This window comes from Neodiprion virginianus, chromosome 2 (genome assembly GCF_021901495.1).
Source record: "Neodiprion virginianus isolate iyNeoVirg1 chromosome 2, iyNeoVirg1.1, whole genome shotgun sequence".
Taxonomy (NCBI): Eukaryota; Metazoa; Arthropoda; class Insecta; order Hymenoptera; family Diprionidae; genus Neodiprion; species Neodiprion virginianus.
The window spans coordinates 12,133,376-12,145,507 of NC_060878.1; the positions used below are offsets into that span (position 1 = coordinate 12,133,376).

At 33.9% G+C, this 12,132-nt stretch overlaps 1 protein-coding gene across 3 annotated transcripts; it reads right to left on the bottom strand.

Moving 5' to 3' along the window:
• Positions 1-3,967: 3,967 nt before the first annotated feature.
• On the bottom strand, positions 3,968-9,557 carry LOC124297634 (WD repeat and FYVE domain-containing protein 2). Of its 3 annotated transcripts, none has more exons than XM_046748864.1 (7): positions 9,266-9,557; positions 7,953-8,094; positions 7,359-7,564; positions 7,010-7,249; positions 6,583-6,721; positions 6,305-6,504; positions 3,968-5,548 (listed from the first exon to the last, which is right to left on the bottom strand). In XM_046748864.1, the coding sequence occupies exons 1-7, from the start codon at positions 9,424-9,426 to the stop codon at positions 5,410-5,412; spliced, it is 1,227 nt and encodes a 408-aa protein (XP_046604820.1). In that variant the 5' UTR covers positions 9,427-9,557; the 3' UTR covers positions 3,968-5,409. The 3 variants fall into 3 exon arrangements, with proteins under 3 accessions (XP_046604820.1, XP_046604821.1, XP_046604822.1); XM_046748865.1 differs by lacking the exon at positions 9,266-9,557 and adding an exon at positions 9,173-9,205; XM_046748866.1 differs by lacking the exon at positions 9,266-9,557 and adding an exon at positions 8,882-8,995.
• Positions 9,558-12,132: the final 2,575 nt, after the last annotated feature.

Below are 12,132 nucleotides of genomic sequence, written 5' to 3' on the forward strand. Positions count from 1 at the left end.
ACTTATTCGTCAATACTTATGTCAATATTAAGACAATATCGAGAATATAAAGCATTTCAAGATACGAGCACCGGAATTTTTTTTTCTAATTCAAAATAACGCATCTTAGTGTGGGATTGCAGAGAATAGTAGTTTATTCTGTTCTGAATAAAATGAGTCGTCTTACAGTCAATTAAGCAATTCGAAACTGATAAATTCACATTTAAGGTGTTGGTTGAATTTTGGTTTTGCTCTTCTTTCTTGCATTATCAAGGAAATCATCGTAACTTGTGAATGTGAAGAAAACCAATGCACTTTTGCAGTAACGTATCGAGAACGGAAATCGGCACATCGCCAATATACTGCTGTGGTGGCGAATTAAGATTGGAAATATGATACCTACTTCTTCAAATTCGCACACGACATCCTTGACATTTGCTATTTTTCTTATCTTACATCCGGGGAAAACCGTCTATAAAAATTTATTCAAGTTCGCTTCGGTCTCCCGGTCTGTTTTGATCCGCATTATTTTACGCGTTGTCGTTAATGAGGAAAACGATAACGTGACCCCAACTCTCCCCCCAAAAATCACACGGTTTGATATGATTATCGCAGATGTCTGGTTCGTGATTGTGTCGCTAGAGTACGCCGACTACAGATTGTGTTCGATATGGCAGAAGTCTGCAAAGACGAACAGATCGGCCCAACTAATATACTCGTATTCTTCGCATTCAACGATAATCATAACATGTTGACGGCAGAATATAATTTGAATATGCCACTTGTCGAAGAGAAATTGTGCAGTCAATCGATTTTCGCAAACTTTGGGCTCATTTCTTCGGCTTAAAAAAAATATCACGCTCGTGCTTAAAAAAAATATCACGATTTTACCGAAAAATTTTGATTAGCATTCTTATTTTTAAATATTGAATATTGATAAAATTGCTATCGAAGAACGCGAATTTTAGATGCAAAGTAAATGCGAAGCTAACGCTAATGATAATAATTAGAACAATATCAGTTCTTTTGTCATATAAGTTATACGTTGACTTAAACAATTTGTCTTATAATAAGAAAAAAACGTTTTAAATTTTGTATAATAATTTCATCAAACAAGAATATATGATTGATTTTGTATAAACTGGTATATCAGTACGCACTTAGTTGTGAATCCACTAACAAATTATGCTTCAAGGTTATATAGTGTTATTACTATCATTTTCTTTTCTTTTTTTAAATTTCATTTTTATCTTAACCAAACCTACAAACAGTGATCTAGTAATTATATTGCTAGATGTCTTATCAGGATGCAATGTATGTTATATCTAGTTCCTAAGTATTGCATATATTGTATGTCATTTATATGATTTGGTTTCAGTAAATAAAAAATTAATAAATATTCAATATGAAACATGATGTAATTTTATATACTAGTCAAACATACTGAAATCACACTTATGTATTATCTGTGCCAAATAAAACTCTTGAAACCTTTCTATTATAGAGACTTTCTATTCATTAATATATTAACACAGCTGCGATATTAAAGGACACTTACACAGCGCCTTTGTGATAGATGTTAGGACAAGATGGTAATGCAAAAACTATGTGGAACGAAGACTATCGATCAGCATATAACGTATTGAAACTTAAAAGTAAGGATTATGAAAGTGTTTCTTGGGAAAAATTATTTTTAATAACTTTCAGAAATTTCTTCTACGTTACTCAAAACATAAATTTCCAAAAGTTTTTTAACGGTTTGTCAAATCTCTGACAAATTTTAGTAATTCTCAAAAATTTCGTGGAAATTGAAAAAATTCTATGCAGTAAATTAATTTAGGCAGATTTATGGAAAAACGATGATATTTATGGAAAACTCCTAAAAACTGTTCGTAATTTTAGTTAAATTAATATTCTCTTAGTGATTTGTCCAAATTTTATCAATCGCATATTACAATTAAGAATTAATTTCGACTGTTTCAATTTGTGTGTGAATATTTTTTATTCGTATCATCACCGTCAGCAGCAGTTAAAATTTTAGTGATAAATTATTGAATTTTTTATCAACACAAAGCTTATCGATTTCTCAGAGAAAATCCTTGATTTCCGAAGACACCGTTTTGCAGCAATTATATTAATATGGCTACCATATTTAATTATAAAAGTTATTTTTTCTTACACATTTTTCGTTTAATTGACTCTATGACACAAAACGAGAGTTCAACAGATTGCGCGATGTTTTCTGTGCATTGATATTTGTTGAATTCACCAAAAAAGATCAGCAGATTCACGACTGATACCGTATTGTTTCAACTTATTTTTTGAATCGTCGGTAGGGAACATTTTCTGGAATACTGTGACGCTGAAGAATATTAGACTCGGCTAATACGGAAACAAAAAAACGAAACGGATTTAATTGGAGGATTTAAAAACTGGCGAAAAATCAAGATGACCGATATTGGCATGACCAGATTTCAGTTTTTATCGACAAGTAGCTGAAATCGACAAGTAAATCACGGCATTTAAAAAAAATTGTACGGTATGTATTAATTAAGATGTCACAGAGTAGGTATAATCTGTAAAACTTTTATCTGAAATATTACATACAACTTACCTGATTCCGTATAATTCATAAGATAATTGAAGTTGACTTTACACTATCTTGCAGAGTACCTAATACCTAGGATTCAATTTTAAGAGGATAATCAGTTTTTACTGACGCCGTTAATTTCAATTATTTTGATTATTATCAGCCAGCGTAATTAATTCTACATGCAATGTCAAATTATACAAATATGAAAAAAAAGCTTTGTTTTACGCCATAGTGATGCCAAGAAATGCATTCCTGCAATTAGACTAATACTTATTGCAGGAATACATTTCCTGGCATTGCAACAGCATAAAACAAAAAAGTTTTTGAATGTTTTTGTTCAATATTACACGTAGAATTGCGCTTTGATATTTTCATATCAGTGCTGTGGAGGCACTAATCACAATCAAAGAAAGTGACATTTTACTCGGTTTGCGATGATCGACTATATTAGCATTAGAGTACCAACGAAGCAAGCAAATCGTATTTTACAATCTTCGAGAAATGATAGTGTTTGAAATTGTATGTTGGCTCAAAAAATTTCGAAAATTGATGTGAAAATATGAAGAATGCGCAATTCGGATATCAGTAGCGTACTATAACTTTAAAATCAGTGAAAAACTATTGGTCTGGGGAGTAGAAGATTATAATTTTAATGCAATTAACTCACTCCGTCGGCACTTCGACCATCTCCTAGTTTAAATTAAAGATATGTTATTATTGAAAAATGAAAACGAAACAATAAGAAAATGATATAATTTTCATTATTCAACAGCCTTAAATTAACAGAATATTATATTTTATAATGTTTATACATAAATTTTGCCGTGTTAAAATAATTAATACATTTACAATATTATTATTATCATTAATATTTTTTTTTATAAGCTATCGAAATAAGTTTCATGGATTTCTGTATAGCTGTTGCAAGGAAATTAATTGACCCACATTATTCAATGGTTATTTTTCGATGATGGGTATTAATCTCAGTGAAATGAAACTTTGGAAATATATGGTGCTCACACGAATACAACACTATTGCATATAATCTGTCCAACACATCGTCATGCAAAAAAATACCATATTCTTCAACATCCTAAATTATGATTCTAACAACATTCGATAAAGAAAGGGAAAGTCATAATTATCTCACAATTTTGGCAATGTTCATAATAGTTGTATGTAGCAAACAAGTAAAACCTGAATCGAATCCACAATTCAATAATGTCCATTCCGAAATTAAGTTTTATAAAAAAAGAAAGTACTTTCATTTACATGTTCATTGTATGATGAAAAATAGAGTAATAATGATAAAAGTACGGTAAATCAGTAGATAATAGCAAATTGTAAAGAGGAATGAATAATGATGCGTTACTAAATTCAAGGGACATTATCCAGTCCGTATTAGACTATTGCCACTTATACTTAAAAAATGAATTATTCGTTTTAACATATCTAAACTGTGAAGCTACTTCATTGTGTAAGAATTACTGTAGTGGGAATTACTGTAATGGAAAAAATAGTTTAATGGTATTAAAAATTGGTCCAGGAATCACTTCTTATGATTGAGTTAGGTAATAGAGTAATAGAGTTTCGTGTACTTAAAGCATGTGATAAAACGTGTTAACTTGAAGTGACCAATTGATTTAGAAATGTAAATTTTCAATTTTAGAATTGAATTAAATCATCATCAAATCAGTCGAAAAATTGAATTCAAAGAATGTGTTTTTTTAACAACACACTAGCAGCTATTTACGAATTATAACTTCTGACCACAATTGGAGAAGAAACAAATTGTGACTCGAGGAAGGATTAAATGATCGCCATTATCTTTCTGTACTTCCTTGTAATCTGAGTCAATGAGTTGCTGTCAAATTTCTTCATTCACTGCTTAAGTTTGATTACAAAGCCCTTACAACACTATGAAGCAATTATTGTAATATATCTACTTTGAAGACTGGGGTATTATTGGTTTGGTATATATTGTTACTGTTACTGTGATACTAATGTACAGTGCAAGTTCAATCGGATGACTGATTTATTTGTCATTTTTTTATTCAACAAAGAAATGAAACATGATGGATTACTGAAGACTGAATAGTAAAACAGGCTATCTGCATAAAACTTGCAAGGTGAGTATCACACCTCTGAATCGTGGATTCTACATGAATATAGCCTTAAATATGAATCCTGTGATGTGTAGTTTCATCTGATAGGCTTTCCTACACGCTGTTCACAATTGATTACATCACCAGTTTGATAAGTGAAATGCAGTAACAAACGAAACATGTCGGGTATTTTTGTCTTATGTATTAATAATGCTCTGAAATGATTCAACCGTTCGCAACCCAATTTATCAGATGCTATAATTGGGTTGCGAACGGTTGAATCATTTCAGAGCATTAGTAAAGTAACTACGAATTACCGATCAACCTGACCTATTGTAAAGTAAAGGAAGGCTCAATAGATTAAACCATACATAAGGAGCTCCATATTTTGGGCCAAAAAAACACCCCTGAAAGTTCCGGCAGAATTCATGACCCGGAAGGCCGATACATTCCATGTTAGATGCTGTTTCTCACTTTACCACTATACCTATGATCAGGTAAACTTGATTAAACACGATGGAAGTACTTCTTGATAGCTATTAATATTTTACAAAGATAAAAAATAACTGCACTCTCGAGACTATAGTATGCCTAAATTTTGAAAAGGCGTGTGTTACCGTCACGTGTACATAGTATATGCGATATTATTGTTATCACACGATAATTTTAATTGAACAATGAATCAACATTTTTACAATAATGTGTGTGAGTTACATATTTCTGCAAGAAAATTTATTGGAGGAGCGCGCTAACGTCCCAAATTTTAATAACCCGATCTTGACCGATGGTTAGCAGTCTGCGACGCGGGGCATCTAGATCCATTCCAACTACGCTGTGTTTAGCATCGTGAAACGATGCTAACGACGTTTGACTGTGAATAAATTTCATTTTTATCATACCATAAAGCGGAACATAGTATGTGAATTGGACGTAATTTTTTTAGATTCCAGGATATTATTAAATTTTAGGTTATCTTTGGAAGAGTTTGCATTCTTTTTGGCATTCTAAATACAAGAATAATTATAAGTATGTCCAAATGACGATGGAATTTTTTCAAACAACCAAATGGATTGAGTTTGATTCCCTGGTGATGTGCCGTTAGATTCTTTAAATCTTATTACCACCTTTGGTTAGGAAATGGTGAATACTTAAACTTGGAGAATCAATCATTGCTATACGACCGTCTTACAGTTTTCATGAAATTTTTAAATGTAATTAGCTATAAATTTTCTCGTTATTGATTCACAGGTTTTTCTAGTTTCCTATCGTTTTATGTTGTTAAGATTTGCAACAACAGCAACAAATAATTTTTCTGATCCAGATAAAATTGTGACGAGGAACCAAGTATAAGGCAAATATGTGACACAAAACTTCTAAAGACACATTATAATTAAAACAACTTTTCAGCACAGGGAATTCAATTATAAATCTATGGATACTTTAGCTTCCAAATGCAAAACCTTATCTTTATTCACGCTTGGTGGGATAGAGAATTTATTTGCGTGACGATTTTATGATTTTTTGCAAACTAACAAAATGACAGGACTTTTTCAAGACAGAGTATGCGTTTGTAAAAGATCTAAGAATTTCAGGATATTTTTCAAGCTTGTTTTTTGGCACCACTTACTTATCAGCTTTTAGTTGAGTATGGCATGGATCACACACTCGTACTTCAAACTCAAAACCCATGGTAGGAATAGGTATGCGTTGAGTTGTGCAACGAGCACAAAGCGCACGACCACAGTGGCGGCAATGATGCTGCCTCAATCCAAGTTGTCTTTGATCCATCATAGCTTTGATATTCCAGAAGAAAGGTCGTCCGCAAGACTGGAAGTAGCAATGAATCACTCCGATGCATAGAACATTACAATGTGCAATGATGAGGGGGATTCAACACTTTATTACCTGGCATGTGTCAGACTCAACCCAAACCGGAGTTTCTTTCCTGTTGGCGGACATGTCCCAAACAACTATCACTCCGTCTTCACCGCCAGAAAGAAGTAAGCGCTCTGCACTTGCATAGCACAAAGCTGTTACCTTATTGCTAAAGGAAAACAAGTCATTTCATTACCCTACTATTATCAAGAGAAGAGTGAATAATCACTTGAGAGAGAGAGGACGTTTTGAAGGAATGAAAAAACAATAACTTTATCTAATCAATAACGAATACTTGACGAGTTTGGTGAATTTGATACGTTTTCAGAGATTTTTAAGATATCAAATGATTTCATCAGTTTTCACAATATTTTAGGATTTTCAAATATTTCACAGAATTTCAGTGATTTCATAATCTTTGTGATCTGCATAATTTGGTTTGATAAAAAATACATACTGATGCCCCTGAAGTTCGTACGCAGTGCCTTGGCAACCTCCGATGTCCCAAACAATAACACTTTGGTCAAAGCTCCCAGAAAATAACAGATCTTTTTCAGAATTCCAGGCGAGCGTGCGGATACTTCCTGTATGACCTTTCAGAGTGGTGATTAGAGTAGCACCAGTGCTCTCCAATTTGAGCATGGATATTTGTCCCGAATAATCTCCGACAAAAGCATGTTTAGTCAATGATGCAAATCTGTGATTACGTCAAGGTTTTTGCATCAGATCTTAGAGCACTGCCGATCAAATTTATTTCAATCGATTTGCGTGTTTTTTATAATCAAAAAATCAATGCAAAAGGATACTGCAATGCCGTGAACCAAGCATCTGTTTGAAAAGAACCAAGCCTATGTCCGGTTTCTGAGCAGTGAAATTGAAAAAGCTTATCTCGGCCGATACTGAGTACCCATTCACAATTCAAAGCGAATATAATTCCAGTAACTCGACCTTGATGAGAAAGGCACTCTCTCATTGGAGTCATGCGGTTGTAGTCAGTTTCCAATATAAAATCCTTTGAAGAATATGAACAATTCATTCCCAAACTTGGGATTCCAGGGAATAAACAACACAAGACAATCCTGGTATTCAAGGTATTTTCACGTAGTTGATAAATAAATTCTTTTAAAGAATTTCAGTTCTGTTTTATTTTGTAAGTATAAATCACTTTAGAAACAATGTTTCACCATAATTTTAAGGACTGTAATAAGCGACACAAGGATATCGATTAAAGTATTAAATATCTGAGGTTTTTCTTTTGAGTTTCATTCTTCTTCATGAAAATACCATGAAATTTAAGCATAAGAACTAATTCAATCTTTTCTGGAAGATAAACTAATTGGACAGTTTAGTTGAGAAAACTTTTATAGAGTTCATATTGTTTGTGGAATTCAATTACATACGTTAATAGCTCCGTTTTCTAAGCCGACAAAAAGCTGTCTCGTTTCTGCGCAATAATGCATTGCCGTTGCAGCAGCACCCATGTATTGGCATACGCTGGGCCAATATTGCCCTGAATCGCGTTTTAGCCATACTCTGACGGTCCTGCACAGAAATCGAAAATTAGGAAAAATAATCACATCCAATAAACAATATTTTTGAACAAAAAAGGACATCAATGGAAGTTCTATAGAAGAATATTATTCAATTTAGAGACAAAAACAAAATTGGTGTTTAAAATAAAAATTAACAAAGTAACGATTATTTAGCTGTAATTAAATTCAATGAATTGAAATTCTTTTGGATTATGCGAGTCGAAAAGAGCTTTACATTAATTCTTATTGTTATATTAAATAGTGTTTAGTTATTTTTTTTTTCATGCAAGGTAATTGTCATTATAAAACGATGATTTTCACTCAGGATTGCCGTATATTAAGGTAGCTCCTGGTAAGACACAAAAGATATGAGAAGAAAAATTTACAACAAAGATTTATAACAATTTTTAAACAAAGTTGAAGAGTATGTTTTTTCATACACTAAAATTACAGAACAGAATATCAACCTAAGAGGGAAAAAAAGGATGGAAAATCAAGTTTTGGACACGAGGAAGAATTGCTTTGAAAGGCTTTGTTGGCAAAATAAAGGTATTTCTTAACCACAGAATTTGATCAAAAACAAGCGGTGTATTCTAAAGCTTGTGATGATTCAAAATATAGTAACAAATCATCGGGTTACTAGTTTCCTTAATAAGCTATGCAAGATTAAAAGTAATTTTTCTGTGATTAATCAGAGGTTAGGATCTCCATATTTTCAAATTCGGCAGAGCCGTAACGCGCCAGTAGACGAACAAAGGTCTCATGTAGCCAGTTATTTATACGAGTAATTTAGTCACCAGCGTTATTTCATGATTTGATCATTATTATTGAACAAACAGGGACGTATTTGACATGACGCTATTTAGGGACACAAGAAATACGGTCGTACGCGACTCAACTATTTGCCTTTAATGAACTGGTCGAACGCGCAAATGTCTCTACCCTAACAATATTTGTATGTGGCAACTCGAGAAAACGTAAATAAGAATGTGAAAACGTTGAAGTACAGATAAAGTCGAATTTTTCTTGACACATTCGAAATACGAATAATGTAGATCAAGACTGGAAAGACTCGAATCTTCACTTACAAGATTTTCGATTATACAGTGCGGAAGCAGATTGAACTGTACAGTACAATGCGGAATAATTAATGCGTAATATTTGGGGTTGAAGGGGCATACCTGTCATCGCAAATACTGATAACACCGTCTTCTCGGGGTATGATTATCGCCCCATTCACGTCGTCATTACAACCTTCTAGCTTCGATAATAGAATTGGTTTTCGAGTCGTACTAAATCTTTCGTTGTTTACACCCGGTGCTGGTTTAATTTCAGCTGCCATTTCAATTTTTTTAATGTCGTAACCTCGCCTGTATGATTATCATTTGACAGTTGTCAGACTTCGACAGTTCCTACAATCGCGGATTTAAGAATATCTTAAGACCTTCAAGCCTGCCGATGGTTCGTAAAATGAATCAGTACGCTGGTTTAGTTGGCAGCACTTCCAATAATGTTCCCTTTCTTACTCCATGAAGCATGTAGTATTTTGATGCTGTACCCTCAGAGCATTCTAAGGCTGTACCCCAGGGAGACTAGAGTAAAAAGGAGACCCATCTTTAATGGAGGAGCATACGAAAAATTTGTCCTCGAAAATTTGTCGTTTAGTAGTTTTAGATTTCATTAAGAACAGCGCTGTCATTGTGATAATCCGAGGTGAAGTTGATAAGAATTGACTATATACACACATCGATCGTGACCAAAATGAAATTACTTCTGTCTTTTCACCATTCGTTGGATATTTGCGATTTCAGTGCTGTTCAGCGTCAGCCAGCGCAAACCTTAGTGTATGGATTTTTGATGCCGGATCAAATGTATGTACAGAGATGAGACTTCTTTAGCCTAGTCTCCATGCTGTATCCGCTGTATCTCACTCCTAGGGAATTTTCCGTGTTATCAGCTATTTTCGGCATTTCAGAATACCATATTCGCCTAGTGACATTTTGTTTGATTACCAATTTACGCGCCAAATTTTGATAACCGATATTTGAGATTTAGTTTCTTTACAACACATATTCTAATCTAATAATTCTGTTCGCCACGCCGGCGTGATGAGCTGCATCATAGTTGGCCTCGTAATAAAAACCGAGATGATTTCGTACAATGGCAATTATAAGTCTGATTAGGTATATTACAATCTGCAGTGACGTGATGTAATCTTTAGCGTTTGATCTACTATTATGAGCGCAAAAAAAGTTAAAGAAGTGGAATCTACGTTCTCAGCCAGCAACACAAAACGGAGTAGAATATTCGACGATATTTCATGCTCCAGTCATGGATCCACTAATTGGGCTTCAATTTTAAGTTGCTGCCGAAGACATAAGCGGGAGAGAAGGTTGACTTTGAAGGAATATAACCCAAACGAATGCGATTACATTGTTGAGAAACTTGTAATTAAAAGAGTACCTCTGTCATTGTATGCAACGGCAGAAGATTATCAGGAATTCGTCGACGAAAAAAATCATAAAGAACTAACACATGCTCCCTTAGCTGGTAAAGAGATGAGAGAAAAGCAAGTCTATTCAGCAATGACAGAAGTGGGATCATCGTTATACTTCCTGAAAAACAAAGTACGAGGCGATTTGTCAAATAGACCATCGAACAAAAATTTGAGATTTAACAGAGATGAAGACCTGTTGGATGAGGACACTTTGCAGGCTGGTCCCTCAAATTACTTCAGAAACGTGTCTTCGCGAATTAGAAAAGAAGAAGAGAATGATTATTTGAATCAATTTTCAGCTCTACATCCAGACTTGAAAATGACCGAAAGACCGCCAAAAGATCCACAACCATTAAATCCACCCCGAAGCAAACGATCGTTAGCTGAAAATATATCAGAAATTGGATCTACCAAACGGAGTTCCAGCGTAAGATCGAAAAAAGGAAAAGAGAGAAGTAAACACGAAAGTAATGCGTACATCACAGTTTCAAATACTTCGAAAGAAATATCTAACGTTCTTGCTGACGAAGAAATTCCTTCTCGGGATAAAAATATTAACAAAGCCAGTTCACTCATTTCCCGTAAAATAGGCAGCGCATCCTGCATTCCTCACCTTAAAAAATCTTCAAAGGCACGAAAGGAGGGATTACAGTGTGAATCAACTTATCACCAGAATAAATTCTCAGAAAATGATCAACATCCCAATGGTAAATCTACTATCAAGAATTCTCAGTTTAAGGTGCACTATATTTCACCTGATGAGTGTTCAACTAAGCCAATAGCGGAATCTTCTTTCACAAATCGGCCAAAAAATTACACAGATTTACGTGAACCGGATAACGAAGAATCTACAACTGCAGCTACATCCTCCGCCTCTGATGATCAGAAGAGAGCGGACAAGACTGGAGCGACTTTAAGATGGAAAATTATCATCAAACATAATCAACCGACTTCATCGCAAACAACGGAAAAATCCGATTCGAATTTTACCGACAGCTCAATAATTCCTGCTGCAGAAGATGATGCTATTGGTCAATACATAAGAGAAGAATCACGAACATAGAATAATCAAAATTACAAAATTGAAGAAAAAAATGCGGTATATTTAAGAATCTTATGTCTGATTATCTCTCTGTTCATGTTATGAAATTTCTTAAATTAAATAAGTTACTCAAGCATTCGTTGCGTTCGTAAGTTACAAATTCACAACTTGTCGATGCGTCGAAATCGTACTCATATAATAAGGACTTCGAAACCAGGGCTACTCCGTAAGAAGTATAAATTTCACTAAATAAAACTAATTATAACAGCAATTATTTAGCGTCACAAAATAGAATAGATTTTCTTCAGGAGAATTTTAGAATTATTGCGATATCTCAGGTATGACTCAAATTCTAAAGAGGTTCTAGAAAGAATTCAGATTCTCTCCGAATTACTTTTTGGATTGAAAATCTAAAAAACTCCATTTTTATACGTTTTGACTATTACTGATCAAATCGATCAGTGCAAATTGGAATTCGGAGCAATTCACGGTCAAGAACCGTCAAGAAC